The sequence below is a fragment of the Callithrix jacchus genome, chromosome 4 (assembly GCF_049354715.1).
Source record: "Callithrix jacchus isolate 240 chromosome 4, calJac240_pri, whole genome shotgun sequence".
In the NCBI taxonomy this organism is placed as follows: Eukaryota; Metazoa; Chordata; class Mammalia; order Primates; family Cebidae; genus Callithrix; species Callithrix jacchus.
This window is the reverse complement of record NC_133505.1, coordinates 143,397,783-143,423,557: the sequence shown is the minus strand read 5'-3', so window position 1 is coordinate 143,423,557 and position 25,775 is coordinate 143,397,783. Positions and strand designations below refer to the sequence as shown.

Sequence of the window (25,775 nt, the reverse complement as noted above, 5' to 3'; positions counted from 1 at the left end):
GTTGCTGCAGAGACTATATGACCCTCAAAGCTAAAACATTCACTATCTGACCTTTTACAAAAAAAAAAATGTGTATATATATATATATATATATATATATGCAAACTCCTGCCCTAGATTAATAAAACTGAAAATACTGCCTTCATCCCCACCCTTTGGGCTGCAAAGTTCTTTAGATTACCTGCTAGTATTCCTTTCCTCTTCATTTCTAGCTTCTACGGTCACCTTTACTCTTTAGTAAGCCCAGCGAGACATTTAAAAGTATGTCTGTTTGATTTCATGTATGTGTTTTTAGTGGGAAGGTTTTCAGGTATCTGGTCTACCATCTTGAAAATCCAGAGCCTCTCTTGTGTTGTCTTGGTAGCAATATGTTATTCTTTTTCTGTTTCCTTGACTTGGCCATTAAACTTATTCATGTTAAATTTTTATTTTCAAATGGAATTTTTTAAGACCTCGAAATTTTTCATCTACCTAACTCCACATCTGTGGCATTTGATAAATAATGCTTTTCTTTTCATTTAAAAAATGATTGTGTAATTCCCAAGGCCATTTCCTTTTTAACCCATTGGTTATTTTAAATAAAGTAAAATATACTTTTGGCTCTCATATTTTCAGTCTTCTGTGCTCAAAGATTATAGTCTTTATGATATCAGTTCTTTCGAATTTGTTGAAATTCTTTGTTATCTAATATGTGATTCATTAGAATATATTTTTTATATATGCATGAAAGGAATTTGTATCAGGGTGCAGAGCTCTCTCTGTAGATGTTATATCAAACTTGTTCATTGTGCCATTAGAGTCTCTTTTTTAAAATCTGTCTGCTATATATATTCTTTTGTAAAATAATCTATTAAAATCTATTGTGGTTGATATTTGTGTATTTTTCTTTGAAATGTTATCAGCTCTGCTTTATATTTCAAGGCTTTGATGTTAAAGAGCATAGAAACTCATGGTCATTGCGCTCGTCATAGATTACTCATCAGTATTAATGTTAAGTTTGTTGACTTATACATGTTAGAAATCTTTTTTTTTCCCTTTGAGACAGAGTCTCACTCTGTTGTCTAGGCTGGAGTGGATTGGCATGATCTCAGCTCACTGCAACCTCTGTCTCCCGGGTTCAACTGATTTTCCTGCCTCAACCTCCTGAGTAGCTGGGATTACAGGCATGCACCACCACACCCGGCTAATTTTTGTATTTTCAGTAGAGACGGGGTTTTGCCATGTTGGCCAGGCTGGTCTCAAACTCCTGACCTCAGGTGATCCACCCGCCTCAGCCTCCCAAAATGTTGGGATTACAGGCGCAAGTCACTGGGCCTGGCCGGAAATCATTTTTTTAATGGCCAACTTCGACCCTAATATGAATCTAACTGTGGGCTGTCAGTTTTAAACTCCAGTAAAATGTAGACTATAGGAAAAGCTTGTTCTATTGTTCTCTCCTGGGGGTCTGTAGTTTTACGCTGGGTTTCTACAGGGACATGCCTTGATCATTTCGTGGCCCTAAATCCTTTAGTTCTGGTCCAACAGAAAGGATGTGGCTTTGGGGTGATGCCTCCAGATCTGAGGAGTTCTCTACTGAGTCCTTTCTGTAGATCCAGTTTTCCATATTTGGCAAAAAGTTTCGAGTTTAGAGCTATAGATATTTCCTTTCTACATCAGAGATCAAACTTTACCTCCATTTTTAATTTTTTAAAAAATGTTTTTGGGTCTTGGGGAATGACAGTGGGGGTGAAGTAAAATAATCCTTACTCTATCATCAGCAACTGGTAAGATGTTAAAATTTTCTTTTTACCCAAAGCCTTTCAGTGGTTTTATTCTCCTGGCAGTGTGAAATGCTTTAACAGCATCAAAAGCTCAATAACAAAAGGAAGATGAATTAGATGTGATAGACACTATTAGATGTTGATGTCAGTTATACACTGTTTCATTGATCTCTAGAATCAATGAAAAACAGGACTGATTAGGTAAAAGAGTCAGCATGCTCTAGAGAAGCACCTCTATGAAGGTAACTATGTACTCCCCACTGTATTTGTAGCAGTTGTGAAAACATCAACACAAAATCTGTTTTACATTGGGAGCGTTTATTTGTTCATTCTTGAAGCTGCTTCTTAGAACTTCAGCCTGGTAATGCCATGTGATGAGGAATAATGCTCTTGGAAAAAAAATTGATGTTTGAAATGTAGAATGAACTAATTAATGTTTCCATCTTTTCTCCCTGTTTTTCCTTTTGTAGTATGACTATGAATATGATGAAAATGGTGACAGAGTCGTTTTAGGAAAAGGCACTTACGGGATAGTCTATGCAGGTCGGGACTTGAGCAACCAAGTCAGAATTGCTATTAAGGAAATCCCAGAGAGAGACAGCAGGTACAGTAACTGTGGCTACTAAAAGCTGTTTCTGAAGGGCTTGTGAGTTGTTCATCATTTTAGAAAACACTTGATGAGATTCTAATGAATGAAACTGAAAACTTCATTGTGTGAATTAGCTCCTTCTGAGGTTTAGCTGCTACATCATTCAGTGAAGTGCAAGACTGGTGGGGAAGAATGGGGCTTTCAAAGACTAGAAAAGAGAATGGCTCTGTGTGTGTTGGGCTCAAGTTGTCTTGGATAAAGGTGGATGTGTTATGTGAGTAGATGGGGAATAAGCACTATCAGAAATGGTTTAGGTTGGAACCAGAAGTTCTAGGTTCCCATCGGGCATGCGAGGAGTTTGGAAGTTCTCATTTCATCTTACCAAGTGGAAACCTGAACAGACTGAAATCAATATCTCTTCTTGGATCCATCAGAGAAGTGAAGTTGCGAGGGAGGCAGCTGCCCCTGAAATTGGAGAGACAGGTGAAGTGAGAGACTCATAACTTTCTGAGCAGAAATCCATGATCAGAAACCTCTGTGGCAACCAGTGCTGGGCTAGGACAACCAAACTAACTCACAAATCTCTAGAGGCCCAGTGTGAAGTCTGAGTTAAAAACTCCAGCAGGGGCTGGACATGGTGGCTCATGCTGGTAATCCCAGCACTTGGGAGGCCAAGGCGGGCAGATCACAAGGTCAAGAGATCAAGACTATCCTGGCCAACATGGTGAAACCCCATCTGTAATAAAAATAAAAAAAGTAGCCAGGCATGGTAGCAGGTACCTGTAGTCCCAGCTACTCAGGAGGCTGAGGCAGGAGAATCACTTGAACCCAGGAGGCAGAAGTTAAGTGAGCTGAGATCGCGCCACTGCACTCCAGCCTGGTGACAGAGCAAGACTGTCTCAAAAAGACCAAAAAACCAAAAAACTCCAGCAGGACCCAGTCACTAAGGGGTGGGGGTGAGGGTCACATTTTCATGAGGTTTGGAGCTTTACCAGGTCCTCACAGAGACCTGAAATGAGAGAAATCCCATTGTACTTCTGTCAGCAAGAAAGGAAAAGTCACCATTTTTAAATATGCTAGAGCATTCTGTTCTTAACAAGGCCTGTCCTCAAAAGACTCTATTTTACCAGAGCCTAACTAAACTGGGGAAAAGGGAATACCAAATTCAGCCCAACGCTAGCTGTCCTGTTCTACCTAACAGGGCTAAAACTAAGAAGCACTTATAAAATTCACAGCCCAGGGGCACAGGCTTACTAAAAGACAGAAACCTCATCATAGACCTATAGAACTCTTCACATCCCTGACTGCTTCCCACCACATCACTAAAGGCTTGTTTACTGCAGTACCTTCACCTAGGACATCATGTCTACCTTTCTTATTTTCTCTTTTTTTTGAGACGGAGTGTTGCTTTGTTGCCCAGTCTAGAGTGCAGTGGTGCCATCTTGGCTTACTGCAACCTCTGCCTCCTGGGTTCAAGTGATTCTTCTGCTTCAGCCTCCTGAGTAGCTGGGACTACAGTCACATGCCACCACACCTGGCTGATTTTTGTGGTTTTAGTAGAGACGGGGTTTCACCATATTGGCCAGGCTGGTCTCAAACTCCTGACCTCGTGATCCGCCCGCCTCAGCCTCCCAGATTTACAGGCATGAGCCACCATGCCTAGCCCATGTCCACCTTTCTATAGAAAACTATAAGGTATACTAAAAGACAAAAAACACAGTTTAAAGCAATGTAGCAAGTGTCAGAACCTAAACCAGATATGACAGGGATGTAAGAGTCGTCAGATTGGAAATCTAAAAGAACTACGATTCACATGCTTAGGACTGTCATGGAAAAGTAGAGACTGTGCAAAAGCAGATGGCAATGCAAGCTCAAGGGATGGAAATCTTAGGAAGAATTTTAAAAATGCTAGAGATCAAAAACAGTAATAGAAGTGAAGAATGCCTTTGATGGCTTCGTTTGTAGACTGAACATAGTTGCAGAAAGAATCTCCAAGTTTGGGAATATATCAGTAGAAACTTTCTTAACTGAAAAAGCAAAGAGGAAAAAGACTGAAAAAAACTGGGACAATATCCAAGGCCTGTGGGACAACTACAAAATGTATAATATATACATTTTTGCCTTTAAAAGTAATTAATGGCAGAAACTACAATTACTTTTGCACCAAGCTATGCTTGAAGAAATGAGTTGAACCTCACAGAGTGAGGCCTTGTGGAAGGTGGAATCTTTTTTAGGGACAAAAATGTTGTTCAGGAAACTGAAGCGCTCTGGTGATAGGATTATCTGTGGCTCCCTGCTCTAGTGCTCTGCCTTATGGCACCATCTAATAATTCTGTCTTCTCTCAACCTTATGATTTCTGCTGCCTCATGGCTTCCATTTCACCTCTCTAAGACAGTGCTCCTATAATCAGTGAAACACAGTTATAGTGTATGATAAGAGCTGTGTGTCTTGTGCATTCAAAGTCTGAAGGAGAGGATTGGATTATTTAATGGATGGTTATTATTATCCTTATTTGGCCAAGCTTTAATGCTGGGCTACATTGTGGGCTGTTCTGGCTGCCCTTGAGTCCACATTCTGTGGCTGTGGTAGGGGGCTATGTGATCAGCCTTCCTTGGGAAGGACCCGCCCCTGAACTTCCCAGGTCATCCATCCACCCCACATGTCAAATTATGGATCTTAAAGGCCTCTCGAGGTTAACATGACCAAAACTGAGCCTGGATTTTTTTCTTTTTTCAACTTTTATTTTAGAATTGGGGGTACATGTGCAGGTTTATTACAAAAGAATATTTTGTGGTGCTTACATTTGGAGTACAGATGAATCTGTCACGTATACCCAGGTAGTGAGCATATTACCCAACAGTGAACCGCAACTTTATTTTCATTTATGTTTTTGAGACAGAGACCCACTCACTCTGTCATCCAGGCTGGAGTACAACAGCCCCATCTCAGTTCACTGCAGCTTCCACCTCAGAGTTCAAGTGATTCTCATGCCTCAGCCTCCCAAATAGCTGGGATTACAGGCATGCGACACCATGCCCAGCTAATTTTTATGTTTTTAGTAGAGACAGTTTCACCATGTTGCCCAGGCTGGTCTTGAACTCCTGTCCTCAAGTGATCCTCCAGCCTCAGCCTCCCAAAGTGCTGGGATTACAGATGTGAGCCACCATGCCCAGCCGTGAACCAGATTATTATGCCCAAATGTTCTATCTATAAAGTACTCCTTGTGTCAGTCACTGTCTCCCCATCCATCCAGCTGTGCAGGCTAACCCCCAGGATTCATTTGGATTCCTCTCTTTCTCTTGTGCTCCACGTCTACTCCATCAATAGGTCATACCGTTTGTTGTATCGTCCTCTGCTATATATTCTGAACCTCTCTACTCTTTCTAGTCACCTCAGCTGCACCTCTAATCTAAGCCTTCAGGCCGCTTGCCCAGACTCCTACTGGTCTGTGCAATCACCTCCTAACTGCTCTCTGCTTTCATTCTTTTCTCCACTACTAGTCCATCCTTCTTTGAGGAGTCACAGAAGTCTTTCTGAAGTGAAAATCAAATCATGTAGTGAAAATCATGTGTCAGTGGAGGTCCATCAGTTGTCACAAATGGACTACTCTGGTGTGGAAGGTTGATAATGGGGGAGTTTGTGCATGTGTGGGAACCAGGGGTGTGTGGGAACTCTCAGTACCTCCCTCTCAATTTTGCTGTGAACTTACAAACCACTCTAAAAAATATATCTATTTTTTAAAATCACATCATGTCACTGCTGCCTAAAACCCTTCAGTGGATTCTTATGGCAACCAGCATGAAACCCAGAACCCTTACTTTGAATCACCAGGCCACAGGCGATCTGCTTCCTCTGTGGCCTCACCTCTGCTCCAGCCACACTGGCGTCTCTCTATTGGACATACCAAGATCAGCCCAGATCTTGGCAAGATTGCCTCATTTTCATCATTTCAGCTTTAATTCAAATGTCAAGCCCTCAGAGAGATCTTCTCTGACTGCCGCAAACTGAAAAAGACACCCCTTCCCATGCAAGCGCTGTGCCTGGCCCCAGCTCTTTATCCTTAGTGTTTGACTTTCACACTGCCTCCAGGCTCCATATGTCATTCCAGAAGGAAAAGGAAAACAGAGCTTTCCAGAACTGTCCAGTATACTTTCCCCTCTGCTGCACTGGCCCAAAATACCTACCCCTGCTTACAAGGAACTAGCAACTCTGGCTTTTTAGTCAGCCATTTGTTTCTCCAAACAAAGTCCTAGAAATAGGGAAGCGTAGATATTAGGTAAGCAAACAGCTGTGGCTGCCCGCCATGTGTAGTTTCATTCAATGTCATATCTGTTGGGTATTGTTTCAGAGTTTCCTCTTAGTTAATTCATGAGACATGATTATGGATTCTTATGAAACGATAATAGAAATTACTCATTAAATACCTAGATAATATATATAAAGTTGTCATCTTAAATTTTTTCTTTTAGACCTACAGGATCTTAAGGAGCGTAGATATAGTGTAGACTTTGAAACAACATGAAATTTAATGAGGTCGTTACTATCAAATTGCTGCAGCCAAATTCATTAACTTTTAGCCACAGCTCTTCTCGTCTCCCCTCTTGATAGATTTAAGTGGACCCTTGGAAGAAACCCACTTTTAAAATCACTCTATAGTTTAAGTTTATTCAAATGCTGCTATACACACACACAACACACCAATACCAGCAAGATGTTTCAGCTCCTGTTCTGTAACAGGGGAGTTGGTACATGTGACTTGTGCATGTCAAGCCCTTATCTTGAACGGCTGGTGCAGGGCATCTCCTTGTTAACAATGTAAAGAGATTACAGACAAGTCTATTATTGTGAAGATACAGCAAACAAAGTTGTTTCTGTCCATGTGCCCTGCAGGGGTGTAGATGTTTGAAAAAGATAGCAGATATAGTTACAAAGGATAATTGCTAAAGTAGTATGATGTGAATAATGCATGATACAACCTCAGGGTATACCAAGCTGCCATCAGAGCAACGGAGACAGTTTCTCCTGTGTGTTTCTTTCATGTTCTCACACCACTGTTAGAGAATGAAAGTGGCTGTAAGAGAGAAGAGGTAGATTTAGTATGTTCTCATCATCTACCCCCAACTAGTTGTTAATCTCAGGTTGGCTTTTTTTTCTGGTATTCTACATACCATGAACTGGTTATTTCTTTATTTTGTTTTTGAGTTGGAGTTTCATCCTGTCGCCCAGGTTGGAGTGCAGTAGTGCAACCTCGGCTCACTGCAACCTCCGCCTCCTGGGTTCAAATGATTCTCTTGCCTCAGCCTCCCAAGTAGCTGGGATTATAGGCACCCACCACTATGCCCAGCTAATTTTTATATTTTTAGTAGAGATGGGGTTTCACCATGTGGCCAGGCTGGTCTTGAACTCCTGACCTTAAGTGATCCACCCACCTTAGCCTCCCAAAGTGCTGGGATTACAGGAGTGAACCACTATGCCTGGCTCTGGACTGATTATTTTTATATCATTCTTCACCAACTATATATGAGAGCCAGCAGGGGGATTTTTTTGTTTTGTTTTGTTTTTTACTTGTAGTTTGGACTCAGGGGTACATGTGCACATCCTGCATTCTGCAGGATTGTTGCATAGGTACATACATGCCACAGTGGTTTGCTGTCTCCCGCCACTGCCCCCTCCGCTGTTGCCTATATCAGGCATTTCTCCTGACGTTATCCCTCCCCATCCTCCCTGCCCCCCGCTGTCCCTCCCCTCCCTTCCCCTCCACCCCACCACCTACCCCAGTGTGTGATGTTCCCTTCCCTGTGCCCAAGTGTTCTCATTGTTCGTCACCCACCTATGAGTGAAAACATGCAGTGTTTGGTTTCTATTCTTGTGTCAGTTTGCTGAGAATGATAGTTAACAAATAGAACCGGCCAGGCACGGTGGCTCAAGCCTGTAATCCCAGCACTTTGGGAGGCCAAGGCGGGTGGATCACGAGGTCAAGAGATCGAGACCATCCTGGTCAACATGGTGAAACCCTGTCTCTACTAAATATACAAAAAATTAGCGGGGCATGGTGGCACGTGCCTGTAATCCCAGCTACTTGGGAGGCTGAGGCAGGAGAATTGCCTGAACCCAGGAGGCGGAGGTTGCGGTGAGCCGAGATCACGGTATTGCACTCCAGCCTGGGTAACAAGAGAGAAACGCCGTCTCAAAAAAAAAAAAAAAAATAGAGCCAAATCATGAGCAAACTCCCATTCACAATTGCTTCAAAGCGAATAAAATATCTAGGAATACAACTAACAAGGAATGTAAAAGACCTCTTCAAGGAGAACTACAAACCACTGATCAAGGAAATAAGAGAGGACACAAACAGATGGAAAAACATTCCATGCTCATGGTTAGGAAGAATGAATATTGTGAAAATGGCAATACTCCATACTGCCCAAAGTAATTTATAGATTCAGTACTATTCCCATCAAGCTACCATTGACCTTCTTCACAAAACCGGAAAAAAAACAATTTAAACTTTATATGGAACCAAAAGAGATCCCACATAGACAAGGCAATCCTAAGAAAAAAGAACAAAGCTGGAGGCATCAGGCTACCTGACTTCAAACTATACTACAAGGCTGCAGTAATCAAAACAGCATAGTGTTGATTACTGGTACCAAATTGGTACCAAAACAGAGACATAGACCAATGGAACAGAGCAGGGGAGTTTTTAAAAATACTCATGTTCAAGCTCTCCTTACAAAAATCCTGGGGTTGTCCTGGACAGTGAGAAGCCCTCTAGGAGATGTAAATGTCCAGTCAAAGTTGGCAACCACTGGTCTAGATGGTTAGCAGTAGGGATTTGACTCAGACAGGGTAGTCTGGAGATACCTATAGATTAATAGTTTTGTCAAAACCAAGTATATAAGTATCTCTGATTATCTAGGCCATTTCTTCTTTCCCTTCTTACAAGTAATTGAGAAGAAATATTATTTTCTTATAATTCTTATAGACAAGCGTAATGTGTTGATGTTAGCAAATTATAATTGCATCCTTATTTAATGCTTGGCACTTACACTTAGTGAAAATGCTGGATGTTTGTAATATTTTTTATATTGGAGAATAGTGCTTGTCCTTAGCTAAATTGGATTCTGACTATTGCAAATTTTGTGCTGTCTCCTTAGTTTAAATAATGAGGTAAGAATATTGCTTCTCCAGGATCTTAAGTTTGAGTGTTAATGTTTTAATTTTCAGTAGAGGATCAGGAGATGGGAGCCTTTTGATTAATAATTAACTGAGGGACCAACATGTTAATGCATGCCTATAATCTCAGCACTTTGGGAGGCTGAGGCTGGCGGATCACTTGAGCTCAGGAGTTTGAGACTAGCCTGGGTAACATGACGAAAGAAAAAATACAAAAATTAACTGGGCATGGTGGGGCACGCTTGTAGTCACAGCTACTGGGAAGGCTGAAGTGGGAGCACTGCTTGAGCCTGGTAGACTGAGGGTGCAGTGAGCTATATTCGTGCCACTGCACTCCAGCCTGAGTGACAGAGACAGACCCTGTCTCAAATCATCATCATCATCATCATCATCATCATCTGAGTTAGTTGGTTGTTTCAGATATTTTTTCTTTATCTCTCAACTCTGTAGAATACAGAGGCACAGTATTTGCCACTAATGCACATCAAGAGCAGTTATGAGCCAGGTTTGGTGGCTCATGCCTGTAATCCCAGCACTTTGGGAGGCTGGGGCAGGCAGATTATCTGAGGTTAGAAGTTCAAGACTAGCCTGGCCAACTTGGTGAAACTCCATCTCTACTAAAAATGCAAAAATTAGCCAGGTGAAGTGGCAGGCACCTGTAATCCCAGCTACTTGGGAGGCTGAGGCAGGAGAATCACTTGAACCTGGGAGGCGGAGGTTGCAGTGAGCAAAGATTGTGCCACTGCACTCCAGCCTTGGGTGACAAGAGTGAAACTCCATCTCAAAAAAGAAAAAAAAAAAAAGAACAGGCATGAACTAACATCAAAGTATTTTTAACCCTCATAGAAGAAATAGAAGAAGCAACTTGTAAATGCCCGTATAGCTGAGAGTCATTACCTAAGTATCTTATTGATAACACTATATATTGGTATTATTTCTGGTATTATTTCACTCAAGAAATTTTCAAAATGTTTTTGCTATCTCTGACTGATATACTATTAAAGCACTGATTTTAATACCTGCCCTTCACAGTTCCTAAAGCAATTCTAAATAAAAAAAGAATAATAGATCTTGGCCGGGCGCGGTGGCTCAAGCCTGTAATCCCAGCACTTTGGGAGGCCAAGGCAGGTGGATCACGAGGTCAAGAGATTGAGACCATCCTGGTCAACATGGTGAAACCCCGTTTCTACTAAAAATACAAAAAATTAGCCGGGCATGGTGGCGCGTGCCTGTAATCCCAGCTACTCAGGAGGCTGAGGCAGGAGAATTGCCTGAACCCAGGAGGCGGAGATTGCGTTGAGCCAAGATCGCGCCATTGCACTCCAGCCTGGATAACAAGAGCGAAACTCCGTCTCAAAAAAAAAAAAAGAATAATAGATCTTAAAGATACAAGTATTTTGTTATTGTTATTGTTGTTGGCTGCTTTCTGGAAATATTGCACAGATAATAAAAATATATTTAAATTAAGTGAATTTAGATTTTTATAAATTAATTGCTTTGCCTATAGCACTTACTCTGAGAAGCTTATTGAAAATAGAATTATTCAGTATTAACCAATGGATTTGTCAGTGTAAGATCTGAGGATTTCCTACATGTAGGACTGAAACAAATGAGAGACATCAGGTTTGCGCTAATATGAATTAGTAGTTAGTGTATTTCATACCTGTAGCCTCCATTATAGGAGATATATATGTACATATTTAATTTAGATTATATACATATCTATATCTTGAGGAATTGCTTTGAGTCTGTATTTATTGTTGCTGACACCCTACCAATATTTAGCTTTTTTTTTTCTTTCTTTTGAGATGGAGTCTCGCTTTGTCACACAGGCTGGAGTGCAGTGGCATGGTCTTGGTTCACTGCAACCTCCACCTCCCAGGTTGAAGTGATTCTCCTGCCTCAGCCTCCCGAGAAGCTGGGACTACAGGCACGTGCTACCACACCTGGCTAATTTTTTATAGTTTTAGTAGATGGGATTTCACTGCGTTAGCCAAGATGTCTCAATCTCCTGACCTTGTGATCTGCCCTCCTCAGTCTCCAAAAGTGCTGGGATTACAGGTCTGAACCACCAAGCAGGGATTTAGCTTTTTAAGTAAAATTTGAGGCTACTGATTTGGAGTGAGCTACTGCAATAAGCTCCAGCAGACCAGCCTGTGGAACCAAGGTAGAGTTCCACGTCACCAAACCAAAACTAAGCAGTTTACTTGAAGATCTGATCTTCTAGGAATCAGGAGAGATGATAGCCAAATTCTCAAACAGGCCAGTTTTCAAAACCGAAAACAAAACAGGGTCACAGGGACTGACCAGATGGCACCTAGCCAACCTGAGCTGGTGTGACAAGGAAGTCCCCTCTGCAAGGGAAGTAACCTGAACTAACCTAACGTTAACTACTTGGTTTTTGCTTATGTTGTTTTTGTTCCTGCTCAAGCTACCTTATGAAAGAAAACCCACCCTTTTGTCATGCTCAGTGGACCTCCTGTTTTGATTGGATACTGCTCATGAATTATGAATAAAAACCAATTTGATTTTTTAAAACTCAATTTGCTGAAATTATGTTATTTGGCAAGCAATACAGTAATTATATTAGGGCTACATTAAATTCAGGGTGGTTAAGAGTCTAGAAAGCTTTACAATACTTCCAATAATCACCAACAGTGTTCTGCTCCAGAAATATAAAGTAACTTTCATAATTGGATACAGCAACATATATCAAGTATGTAATTTTGAAGTCACACTTTCAGTGGTGAGCCTTCATTAGGATTGGGTAAAACTCATGATACAGTAGAATTAGGGGACACAGTAAGGTGAAGATTTTGACGTAAGGGGCTCAAAGAGATTCGAGATAAAGTGGTTTTATGTTTGCTACTGAAGAATTGACAAGCCTTTTAGGAAGTTCTGGAATGTACATTAAAGTTGTTTGCAAGTTTTGTCTTCTTGGTGAAGAGACTACTGATTAATAGTAAATTGTAATCGTAAAGTTTTATAGTCAATAATAAAGTTGTGTTGATGAGGCCAATGGGACAGAAAGTCGTGTTAATATGTTGACTGGGCATGGTGGCTCATGCCTGTAATCCCAGCACTTTGGGAGGCCAAGGTGCGCAGATCACGAGGTCAAGAGATCGAGACCATTCTGGCCAACATGGTGAAAACCTGTCTCTACTAAAAATACAAAAATTAGCTGGGCATGGTGGCATGTGCCTGTAGTTTCAGCTACTCAGGAGGCTGAGACAGGAAAATCACTTGAACCCTGGAGGCAGCAGTTGCAGTGAGCCGATATCATGCCACTGCACTCCAGCCTGGAGACAGAGTGAGACTCTGTCAGAAAGAAAGAAAGAAAGGAAGAAAGAAGGAAGGGAGGGAGGGAGGGAGGGAGGGAAGGAAGGAAGGAAGGAAGGAAGGAAGGAAGGAAGGAAGGAAGGAAGGTCATATTAATATGGAGAGTAAACTGTGTGGATGATTTCAGTTCTCCTGGGTTCGAATCTTGGCTCCGTAACTAGCTTTGGGATCTTGAACAAGTCAGTCATCGTCTCTGTGAGTCAATTTCCTCATCTGTAAAATGGGCATACCAATACTGCCTTCTCATGAAAATGAATTAATGTATACAACTGGCTTTACCTGACACATTTCTCCTCAGATCCTACCACACCTTCAACCTCATAGAATTTAGAATTTTTACCTTAGGAGAAATAAAGGCCTTAAATGGTTGTTTTGGTTTTACATATGGACATATATTTGGCTGACATTTTCTATTTGTATTGTTTAATTTATATGGTAAAGTCTGGCTACATAATTAATTCATCGACAATTGCATGTCTTTTAGATACTCTCAGCCCCTGCATGAAGAAATAGCATTGCATAAGCACCTGAAGCACAAAAATATTGTCCAGTATCTGGGCTCTTTCAGTGAGAATGGTTTCATTAAAATCTTCATGGAGCAGGTCCCGGGAGGTAAGAGATATTTCTTTCTTTAAAACATATGAATTTGTAGAGCCTTGAAGGGGAGTAAAATTGAATGAGATTTACTAGAGTACAGGTCTTAACCTGTCTAAACTGAAAGAAAAATTGGACATGTGATATTACCTCTGGTTTGTTAGGAGATGTCAACCATAAATGATGAGATTTAGAAAATATCCTAACGTAAAGAGTTCATTCTAGTGCAAAGCTGCGGACAGCCACCCAGGAAACACAGACTTCAAAAGAATGGGCCAGTGTTCCAAAGTGAGGAAGCTCATGTCTCACTTATATAGGTCAAAGACCAACAGGGTGGCAACATCTTCTACACAAGGTCATAACTTTAGTGGTTACAACTCGCTATAATCCAAGGTAGATTGTTTTTAATATTCCATAAGGAGGTGCGATGGTCTCAAGGGATCTTATCTTTGGCACCACTCAGTCTTTCCCAATCATTTACATGACAAAAATGAGGAAGAGATTTAGTCTATAATCGCAGAAACAGAAATTACAACTTGCACGCTGCATGACTCAGGCCACAAAGTTACATTCCTTAAATAATAATAAGGCTTAAATAATTTAAAGTTCCAAAAGCTTTACATTTGAATTATGTAATTTCGCAGAGACAGTGCGTAAATATGGGAACCATTTCAGTACCAATCATCTTGGCTTGAATTAAGGTTAGCAGTTGACACTGGCCTTTTACTTAGACGCATTTGGTAGCAAGCTTCTTCAGAGCAGGGCTATTTGCAAATTTATGTTTGAGCCCAATATCTAGTACAGGGCCTGGGCCACTGTGAAGAACCAATGATTGTTAGCTCAAATTACTGTTACGTTATTAATATTCTTTAAAGAGCTCATTTGAATGAGGTTTTATTTACTATTTATTCCTACTTTACAGGAAGTCTTTCTGCTCTCCTCCGTTCCAAATGGGGTCCATTAAAAGACAATGAGCAAACAATTGGCTTTTATACAAAGCAAATACTGGAAGGATTAAAGTATCTCCATGACAATCAGATAGTTCACCGAGACATAAAGGTGGGGTGCACCAGGATTCGTTTTCATGAGTTCTTTCTTTGCTGGGTTATTATTTTACTTGCAAAAGTCATATTGTGTTATGAATGTTAATTTAGAATGGTGAATAAGTAATTCTTAGAAACAGCAGAAATCTAAGCTATAATTCCGCCCTGAATCACTTCTTTATGTTCATGTGTTATCACTTCTGCTCAAGGAACAAACTGCTTAACTGTTCAGCCAACAAGATTGTGCTCCCACTATATGATGCTTCCTAGGGGCTCCGCAGGGTGGGATGCAGTTGTCTAAAGTTAAACAGGGCCCTGGTCCTGAGGAGCTTACAGGCTGGTTAATCTTTGTATCCTTTTCCATAGTAGCTACTCAGTAAATACTTAATGAATCAATGGATGAATGGTTAGAAGAAAAAAAAAATTCCTCTTTTCTCACAAGTATCACATATTCATTGATTGAACTATAATTATAAGGTATAGATTCTCTAAAATTAAAATAATAACTTTACATTCTCTTTTTAAAAAGAAAATTCAGAACAAATACATTTTTCACAAAGTCTAGACTATTGAAAGTAAGTTAATATTACTACCCTAAAATCAACCAAAATGCCCATTTATCTGTAGTGTCCCTACATGTTCCAGGAGAAAAAGTAAAGAACCATAGAAAAGAAAGTAAAGTAATTGGAAAGTTATGAAAATCATAATTTAATTATGCATATATCATTACATATCTGTAAATAGCAGCAAGCTCTAACCAATTAGGAATCATATTTGGTCTTGTGATCTGAGTAACAGATTGTGAAGAACTTATAACCACACAATGAGTTCATCTTGCCCGCTGACCAGATAGAGCTGACTTCTCAAGACAGAGGAATTGCAATCGAGAAAGTTTAATACACATAGAGATGGCTAAAACCAGATATTGGCGTTTTATAATAATTCACATCAGCCTCTCCCAAAATTTAGAGGCTAGGGTTTTTCAAAGATAGTTTGGCGAGCAGGGGGCTAGGGTACATGTGCTGCTGACTGGTTGAGGATGCAATCATAGGTGTGTGGAAAATGGTTCTTGTGCACCGAGTCCACTTCTGGGTGGGGGCCACAGTAATGGTTGAGTCCAGAGTCACAGGTCTGGGTAATGCCATCTGGTAGTCAGATATGGAGTAGCCTGAAAAGACAGCTCAAAAGGCCAGTCTTAGGATCTACAATAGTGATGTCAATTATGAAAACAACTGGGGATGTTGCAAATCTTGTGACCCCCAGAATAAGGAGCTGATAATCATGTAACTATGCCTGCATCTTAGCAGACTTTAGGCCCCTCTCATCCTCCTAACCTGGTTGCCTTTCCTTAGGTTTATGAAGGTGGTTTAGTTTTGGGGAAGGGCTATTATCATCTAAACTATAAACTAAATTTCCCCAAGTGAGCTTGGTCTACACCCTGGAATGACCAAGGGCAGTTTGGAAATTTAAGGCAAGATGGTGGTTGTTAGATCATATCTCTTTTACTGTCATCATTTTCTCACTGTTATAATTTTTGCAAAGGTGGTTTCACACTGATAATATGTAAACAAAAAACAGTATCAAAAATTCACTATTGAGATCAACTACTAATGAAGAATACAGAATTAGTGTCATTGGTTGCTGTAAGGACAGCTTTTTTAAAAATTGGACTTACCAAGTCAACAACAGACAGTATCTGAAGAAAGATAACATTTGTGCAACAAAAAAAAAGAAGAAAAAAAGAGAAACAAAAGAAAATTAAAAAAAGAAAGAAAGATAACATTTGTGATGAAAGTCCTCTGTTCTCTAGGGTGACAATGTGCTGATTAATACCTACAGTGGTGTACTCAAGATCTCTGACTTCGGGACATCAAAGAGGCTTGCTGGCATAAACCCCTGTACTGAAACTTTTACTGGTATGTTTTTACAATGATGATACAGATCTCATGTAATTAAAGAAATAATAATTGCTGAGTTTGAGCATAATGTGAGAGAGAAATTCAGTTGGTGTTCTCACACACAGTAATGTTGGTATCTTTTCTCTTTTCTTTCTTTCTTTTTTTTTTTTTTGAGACAGGGTCTTGCCCTGCCACCTAGGCTGGAATGCAGTGGTGTGATCACCGATCACTGCAACCTCAAACTCCCAGGCTCAAGTGATTCTCCCACCTCAGCCTCCCGAGTAGCTGGGACTACAAGCCTGCACCACCATGCCCAGCTAATTTGTTTTGTATTTTTGATGGAGACAAGGTTTCACCATGTTGCCTAGGCTGGTCTCAAACTCCTGGGCTCAAGCAATACACCTGTGGCCTCCAAAAGTGCTGGGATTACAAGTGTGAGCCCCGACACCTGGCCAGTATTGGTATCTTTCGATGCTCACTGAAAAATGTGTTACAGAATTTTATTTGGCTCTTTTCTCTTCCTGTATTTATATGACTTGCTTAGTTAGTCTCCTGCTTAATGCCACTGAAGTTTTTTTTTTTTAAGTCTCAACTTGTTATTTGTTTTTCTTTTCATGTGATTACTTCTCTCCTGGTTGGCCTACAGTAACTCCAGCAAGATTTTTTTTTTTATTAAACATTTCCTTGGCCCAACCTCTCTGTGATTCTTACTCATAGCCTAATCACTTCCCATTTGGAGGAGGAATTCCCTCTTTTACTGTTTACTCTCTGTTGTTGACTCCCCTACGCCACAATATAAATAACCACAGGATTTCAATTCAGAAAGAGGAAGTGACTAACTGACTCACAAGAGGGAGGGAGAGAGCCTTCCTGAGAAATTAGGCAATGCAGCCCCTGAGCTGCCTGTAGTGCAGTCCTGAGAGGGTGGAGACCAAGTGTTTCCAAAAAGGTAACAGTAGCCAAGAGGAAGCTCAGACTCAAGAGATTCAAGACTGCTCAACAGTAATAGGGAGGGTATGTGAGATTTCAAACCTGATCTCCACTCTAGGTTCTTATCACTTCATCATGCTGATTCTCATGAAGGGTTAAGTTCTTCTTATAGAGAGAAATTTAGCAAAAAAAAAAAAAAAAAGAGAAAAGAAAAGAAAGAAAGAAAGGTCGAGGGGCGGGGAGAGAAAAAGATCATGAATAATCTTTGGTCTAATATGAAGCAACATGACCCCATCTCAGTTCTGTGAGGTAGATGGGAGTACCTCCATTTTGCAGATGAGGAAATTGCCTGGGAGGGAAGAAACATTGCAACCAGAAGTCACAGCAGTATGTACCAGATAGAACTCAGATTGGGTGTTTTGTTGTTGGTTTTTTTTTTTTTTTTTGAGACTGTGTCTTGCTATGTTGCCCAGGCTGGTCTTGAACTCCTGAGTTTAATCAATCCACCCACCCCAGCCTCCTGAGTAGCTAGGATGTCGTGCCTAGCAAAACTCAGATTTTTTTTTTTTTTGAGATGGGATCTTGCTCTGTCACCCAGGCTGAAGTGCAGTGGTGCAATCTCTGCTCACTGTAACCTCCCCTGTCCCAGTCTCAAGCAATTCTCCTACCTCAGCCTCCCTAGTAGCTGGGACTACAGGCACACACCTCCATGTCTGGCTAATCATTTGTATTTTTGATAGAGACAGGGTTTCACCATATTGCCCAGGCTGGTCTCAAACTCCTGACCTCAAGTGATCCACCTGCCTTGGCTTCCCAAAGTTCTGGGATTACAGGTGTGAGCCCCCCACCTAGCTAGAACTCAGATTTTGTATCTACCGTTTGCTCTTTGCTTTTGCTTTCTGGCTCTAGTCCATCTTTCTCTCTACCTTCCTGCAGGAGGAGAGAGAGAGAAATTCTGTAAGTTTTTTCCCCAGAACATTCAGTCAGCAATACCCCTGGCCCAGGTCCTGCCTTAAGGCGATGGATATTTTAGGGTACAGAATTAAATACATTTTGGATATACTTTTTTGAATAAACTAAATTCTGACCTATTCATAACTTTAAATGTTTTTACATTTTTTTCCTCATACTCTTAACTTGGCAAGTGACAGTTTCAGTGCTGTTAAGACTCAGTAACTTCTGAGATGAAAATACCTACTTTCACACACTTTGTGGGGCAGGAGGTTAATACAATATCTTCTGCTGCTAATCTGGGGAACATCCTTTTTGCAAAAATCTCCAAAGGAATTGTAGGAAAGCAGTCCTCACAGAGCCCTTTCCTTGGACCTCTTCCCCTGGTGTCACGTGAGAGTGATGTGTGTCACTAATGTGCATAGATCCATCCCCAGCACTGGTCCTGAGGGCCAGGGTCTGCAGACCTGGATCTCTGAACATCATAGGCTTTAAACATGAACTTGGTGGTCACCAAGTCCCCTGGGTGCTTAGTCAGCTCCAATGAGTTAAAATAAATTGGTCTGTATCACCTCTTGGCGATTTTGATGAGGGAAATGGCAGCAATGATGACCATTTATGGAGTGCTTACTGTATACCTGGTTCTGCACTAAGTGCTTTAAATACGTTGTTTCATTGAAATTAGTTCATCAGCCTTAATCATTAGGTATCATTATCCCAGTTCATGGTGAGAAAATGAAGGTTCAAAGAGGTTGAATAACTTGCCCAAGGTCACGAAGCTAGTTAGTAATAAAGCTGAGACTCAAACTAGACTTAACAGGCCAAAGGGAATTAATTATCTTCTCCCCAAACCTGTCCCCGGCACACTCTTCTGTCTCAGTTGGCAGTCGCTCCAGACTTAGCTTTATCCTGGGCGCTTCTCTTTTCTCACACTCCAGCCCAATCCATCCAGGAAGCTGTTGGCTCTACCTTGAAAACGTGTCCAAAATTGGATTGATTCTCACCACCTCCACTGTTGCCACTCTCATTGCTCACCTGTGTTTCCGGTAGCTTCTTCTCTGTGCTCCTGCTTCACTTTTGCCCCCTACTGTCTACTCTCGGCACAGCAGCCAGAGTGATCCCTCTAACTCATAAACCAAGTCCTCTTGCTCAGAGCCCTCAGTGGCTTTCTTTTTTTTTTTTCAGAGTAAACAAATGCCAAAACCCTTATAAGAGAGGACAAGGCTCTGACCTGATTCAGAGTCTGTTCCCTTTCAGACATCATTTCCTACTCTTCTTCTCTTGTTTACTCTGTGCCAGAAACATGGACCTTCCTGCATTTCCTCCATGACAGCAGGCAGGGTCCCCCTGCAGGGCCTTTGCCCAAACTTTTCCTCCTGCTGCTACCACACTTCCTCCAGTGTCTGCAACGCAGACAGTCTCAATGCAGATGTCACATCTGCAGTGAGACAAACCATGAACACCCTATTTACGATGGCACCCTTCCTGGGCACTCTGATCTTCTTCACTCAGGTCTGTGTTGTTTTTTTTGTTCATAACATATCACTTTCTAACATGCTGTGTAATTTACTGACTATGCTGATAGTTTATTATCTGGCTTCTACTGCAAAAACATAAGCCCGGGTATTCCTGTCTGTTTTCTCCACTGCTGTGTTCTAAGTGTCTACAACAATGTCTGGCCCATAGTAGGCCCTTAGTGTGGATCTGTTGAATGACTGAATGAATGAATGAAATGTGACATTAGGGTTTAATTAACCAGTAAGCTGTACCACAGCTGGGCAGGTGCAGTGGCAAAGAAATTCTACAATAAGTATTTCAAAGTAATTTTTTAAAAAAACTTTAGAATGCAGATACATGAGAGTTTTAGAGTTAACACTCTCATTGATTTTCCTTAGGCCGATGTTCAGGTTGGCGTGCATCTTCGTTATCCAGCTGCATAAATTGCTTTGTTTAAAATATTGTGTGTCATCTGTTTGTGGAGTAAAAAGAAGAGCAGATAAGAACACATGACTCAACCTGTTTCTCTGGCACTTGCTCAGTGGGAGATAATTAAACACAGTTGGCAGATGGAGCTCTTTGAAATATTATCTGACAAATCAAATATTGCATAATTTGTTGTTGACATGACTTAAATTCTCCAATTTATGATGTTTAAAAATTTTAAATTTCCAAATTTTGATCTGCTGTAATTCCTACTTAGCTATTAGTGCAACTTAAATTCTCTCATTAATTCTAGTCTAGACCCAGAGACAACAGAAGGGGGTGGTAGGCTTCAACACATTTTCTAAAAGACCATTTGAGCTTATTTAAATCATACAAAATTATCACTTGCGGAAAAGCTACAAATGAAGAGAAATGATACCAATGTTGTATTCTGGGTGGGTGAGTCTTTGGGGAATGTGGTTGCCTTGTCCTTGGTCAGGTGAAAGCCTTTCTGAGAGCAGACGTGCAGTTGTATGTGAACATGAACGTGAATTACTGCTATGCAATGATGAGGTCTGCAGGACAAACCTGGAAAGATGGCAGGACTTAAAAATGATAAACTTTTATTTTCGTAAACTACAGTCCACCTCTGCCTGTGATAGTGGTTTTTAGAGGAACAGTTTGCAGGAATTTTATGTTATAGTTTTCACCTATAAATCATGCATGAGACATTCCTAAAAGGTGTCATCTGTATTTATCAAAATGTCTGTCAGTTTGGTTATGAATCAGAAAATACTGAAGCAGCTCTTTTGGCAAACACCTCATGATTTGAAATAAGTCAACATGGCATCTTGGATGAGTTCTTGTTTGCTGACTATATTATTTGTATATCAGAAGTGGAGTGTATGGTGATACGTTCCTATTCATGTTCCTGACTCATTGCTAGACTTTGGGAAGCCGCTTTGTGGGGTATTTGAAGTTCAGATCCAGCCTCTCCTTTGGGTTAATGAGGTAATTGTAGTTGAGTGTTTACCTGGGATATACCAGGCCAGAAGTAGACAAGGGCTCATGGCCCCTCCACTTAATCCTTTCCATTATAGCACACTCTCCATGTCTCTGATTTCATGGAGCCCTAAATCTCTTCCCTTTTTCATTCTATTCTTAGTGACTGTATCTGATGATGTGTCTGTGTGGATGGCTCATGGCCTGTCTTTGTTCTCTTAAGCCTGTTAGTCCATGGACCACAGACATACAGCAGGAGTCATGTATATTTGGTTTACAGAATAGGGCACACCAGAAATTTATTTGCATTCTTTTTCACAATGGCTTTCAGCATCTTCCTGCTGTCACGATTAAGAAGTAAGAATGACAACAGAAGAGCTAAAGCATTCGATTTAGGAACTGAGAAATAGAGATAGAGCTAAGGAAATGGATGAATGAACTAGACTTTTTTTCTGGAAAAGATTAGAAGTAAACATAGTAACAGTCTTCATGCATTTGAAGAAATGAGTGTTGATGTATTTACTAGTCTCGAAAGACTAATTGTTAGAAGTTTCTAAGAGGCCCAGTGAAATGATACCTCAATTATACTCCACTGTCTAGGGAATGAGAGCGTACCTATTCACAACCAGTTAATATTGGTAAAGTGTTTTTATGTCACTGATGAAATCCACTATAAAAACTGCTATTTCCACTTTTATTAATAGCAGAGAAAACTGGAACTCACAAAGGACGTTAGGACTTAATCATATTCTTGCAGTTGTCTCATTTCTGTTAAAAAAATTGAAACTGCCGTTAGATATCCATCTGTTTTATCTTATTAAAATGGGGAAATGTGTTTGAATTATTTCCAGGTACCCTCCAGTATATGGCACCAGAAATAATAGACAAAGGACCAAGAGGCTACGGAAAGGCAGCAGACATCTGGTCTCTGGGCTGCACAATCATTGAAATGGCCACAGGAAAACCCCCATTTTATGAACTGGGAGAACCTCAAGCAGCTATGTTCAAGGTCTCATTTCATTTATCTTAAAAACAAATGGATAAGTAGCTATTGGGTGTTCTATGTCTGTGTCATTTTTATTAGATAAAGGGAGCTAAGTAAACATGAACTGAGACCACATTGAAGGTCAAGATTCTCTCTCGTTAGAGTCAGTGCCCATGCCTCACACAGTGGATCTCGCTGTGCCTTAGTTTTCTCAGCTATAAAGTGAGATTCGATGTAACTTCTATTGCCCACCTTTTAACCACACAGTATAAATAACACATGCCTCTACTGAAAATGATTTAAGTTCTTTGGGGAACAGTCAAAATTTTCCATGGAGGAGGATCTAAGAACTTTTTTTTTACTCATTTAGTAATTAAATCAAAGTTAATAATTTCCTTTACTTCTCTACCACAATAATTTGAAGGCTTCATTTTTTAAAAAAAAGAGCATAATTACCGTTTTAAGTAAATCAGTCTTCATATAGGTACTCCTCTAGCTTGTTAATTTGCCAATCAGTCACTCCTATGGGGGTAGGAAGAAGCCCCACCTTTTGTAGGAAGAGGCACCTGATCATAGAAATATGCCTGTGAGACCACAGGTGCCAGCATTTTGGAATCTGGGGATTGGGCATGGCTATGACCTGTCTCTTGAGTCCCTGCAGGCCTTCTGCCCCACTGCCAGGCCAACAGGAAGTTTGAAATGGAAACATGCTTCCCAAGAAGTAAAACTCACATGTCTCCTATTCTTTCAGGCAGAGAACTTAAAAAAAAATTTTTTTTACTGTTTTTTGTTCTCCCCTGTGGAATCCAAGGCAGAGGACTTTTTTTTTTTTTTTTTTTTGAGACAGAGTCTCGATCTGTCACCCAGACTGGAGTGCAGAGGCACAATCTCAGCTCACTGTCACCTCTGCCTCCCGAGTACAAGCAATTCTCATGCCTCAGCCTCCTGAGTAGCTGGGATTGCAGGCACAACACCACCACACCGAGCTAATTTTTTGTATTTCAGTACAAACAGGGTTTCACCATGTTGCCTAGGCTGGTCTCAAATTCCTGAGCTTAGGCAATCCACCTGCCTTGGCCTCCCAAAGTGCTAGGATTACAGGCATGAGCCCACAAGCTCAGCCCGAGAGGACTTTGATGGTAATTGCTATTCCTCTCCCTGCTGCAGGCCGTGTTTCTAGCCCTTATTCCATCTGTGCACAGCCTCTTGTGCGGGGCCATGTGTTGTTACAGGCTTTCTGCTTTTGTGCAGAGCTTGGCTTTAAGCTTGAAGACATTCTGACAGGGCACTGCTGGTAGAAAAATTAGTAGTGTGACCAAGCCTGAACGAGCAGTGACATGTGCCAAGAGAGGTGCCTTTCTTGCCATCAGTGGATGTCTTTCTCTTCTTGCCCAGTCTTTCAGGTTTTCTCCAATGTCTAGGACTTATCATAAATGCTGCTTTATAATTCATGAATGCAATGATTATTGTACCATGTGTTTTTGTCACATTAGGCCAGTCTAAGCTGTGCACAGAAGAGAGAGGACATGACATGGACTCTGGCCCGTGCTTGATTTTACAGTGTGTGAATCCAAGCTCCCACATGGTCAAGATACTTGAGACTTTGGGCAAATTATTTAACCTACTCATGCCTCAGTTTCTTCATCTATAAAATAGGGATAAAAACAGTACCTGTCGGCTGGGCATGGTGGCTCATGCCCGTATCCTGGTAAATTGGGAGGCCTAGGTGGGCAGATCACCTGAGGCCAGGAGTTTAAGACCAGCCTGACCCAACATGAGGAAACCTTGTCTCTCCAAAAAAAAAAAAAAAAATTAGGTGGGCATGGTGGCAGGCATCTGTATGTAATCCCAGCTACCAAGGAGGCTGAGGCAGGAGAATCACTTGAATCAGGGAGGTGGAGTTTGCAGTGAATCGAGATTGTACCACTGCACTCCCACCTGGGTGATAGAGTGAGACTCCATCTTTAAAAAAAAAAAAAAACGTACCTTTTAATAGTCTGTTGAGGTGTCAATGAGGTAAAATGTACCAAGTACTAAGAACTGTGTCTGACACATAGTATAGGCTATATAATTCTTACAAATAATTATATATTGTTTACATAACAATGAATTTACATAAGCTATATAAGAACAAAAGGATTGCTTTTGAAAATTAGCTTTGTACTAAAAAATGAAAATACCATTAATTTTTTTAGAATAGCAGCAATAAGAAGTAAATTTGAATTGTTATAAAAATATTGTTTGTTTAATTTTAAAGTGCTTTTAAATATCACTTTTGATGTAGGTGATTTGAGACAGAGAAGATAGTCACAAATCAAATCATGTAATAGGGAAAAGAACATAGGCTTTAATCCAAACAAATTCAAGTTCAAATCCCAGATCTTCCTTTTCCTAACTATGTCACCTCATCCCTTCTAAGTGTTATTTTCCTGATTGGTGTAACAAGGAAAATATTTAACCCACTGGATTGTTGGAAGGATTTGATGAGATTCTTAAGTGGAAAAATCCCAGCACAATGCCTAGCACTTAGCTATTGTGAGCAACTCAGTGGTCTCAGCTCAGTGGCTGAGGATGGTGGCTCATGCTGTAATCCCAGCACCTGGAAGGCCAAGGTGGGTGGATTGCTTGAGCCTAGAAGTTTGGACCAGTCTATGCAACGTGGCAAAATCCTGTCTCTATAAAACATACAAAACATTAGCCAAGCGTGGTAGCATGCACCTGTAGTCTCAGCTACTCAGGAGGCTGAGGTGACAGGATCTCTTGAGCCTGGGAGGTCAAGGCTGCAGTAAGCTAAGATCGCACCACTCTGCCCTCCAGCCTGGACAACAGAGTGAGACCCTCTCTTAAAAAAAAAATCCTTTTTCCAGTGTTCCAATGTGTTCTAAAGCTTTGAAGGACTAAATTATTACTCCATAGTGCTATCTACTTTCTTCAACCAATTATTCTGCCTGTGCCATTTGTAAAGGTACAAAGGCACTCTGTAGACCTTCTATAATCCACAGTACACGTCTTCTTTCCCTTTAAGAAAAGCTATGAGTTTATGTTGTATGATAAAGGATCTCGTTGCATTGGGGGATCAAGTTGTGGGAGCTGAGGTTCAGGTGCTGAGGTGTTGTTCACTTAGAAGAGTGAACTTTTTATATTTTATATTTATGATGTCTTAGGTGGGGATGTTTAAAGTCCACCCTGAGATCCCAGAGTCCATGTCTGCAGAGGCCAAGGCATTCATACTGAAATGTTTTGAACCAGACCCTGACAAGAGAGCCTGTGCTAACGACTTGCTTGTTGATGAGTTTTTAAAAGTTTCAAGCAAAAAGAAAAAAACACAACCTAAGCTTTCAGGTATGTGGTTGCTTTGAAGAGGATATAGTCTGAGTCCCTAAATCCCAAGCTTTTAAGATGGAAGAATTTTCCAGAAGTAAACTAACCTGTTTACAGTTATCACTGGAAATTGGCATAAATATTAGCACAGTGTTCTCAGGCTTTTGGTTCTAGTATCGGAGAGCTGTGTTCCATCAATTTCACAAATGCTGGTACCTAATGAGTAACAGTCTTCAATCACATAGTAGGTAGTTAATATGTCAACA

The 25,775-nt window shown here is 40.8% G+C and overlaps 1 protein-coding gene across 4 annotated transcripts in view; it reads left to right on the top strand.

Annotated features, from left to right (window-relative positions):
• Positions 1-25,775, top strand: part of MAP3K5 (mitogen-activated protein kinase kinase kinase 5) — a 241,083-nt gene that overhangs the window by 167,633 nt on the left and 47,675 nt on the right. For all 4 annotated transcript variants that reach the window (XM_078370136.1, XM_035296827.3, XM_002747058.7 and 1 more), the window contains 6 exons: positions 2,231-2,364; positions 13,347-13,474; positions 14,379-14,515; positions 16,310-16,415; positions 22,055-22,212; positions 25,353-25,530. In XM_078370136.1, coding sequence (XP_078226262.1) covers positions 2,231-2,364; positions 13,347-13,474; positions 14,379-14,515; positions 16,310-16,415; positions 22,055-22,212; positions 25,353-25,530 — 841 coding nt within the window. The remainder of the gene's footprint in view (positions 1-2,230; positions 2,365-13,346; positions 13,475-14,378; positions 14,516-16,309; positions 16,416-22,054; positions 22,213-25,352; positions 25,531-25,775) is intronic.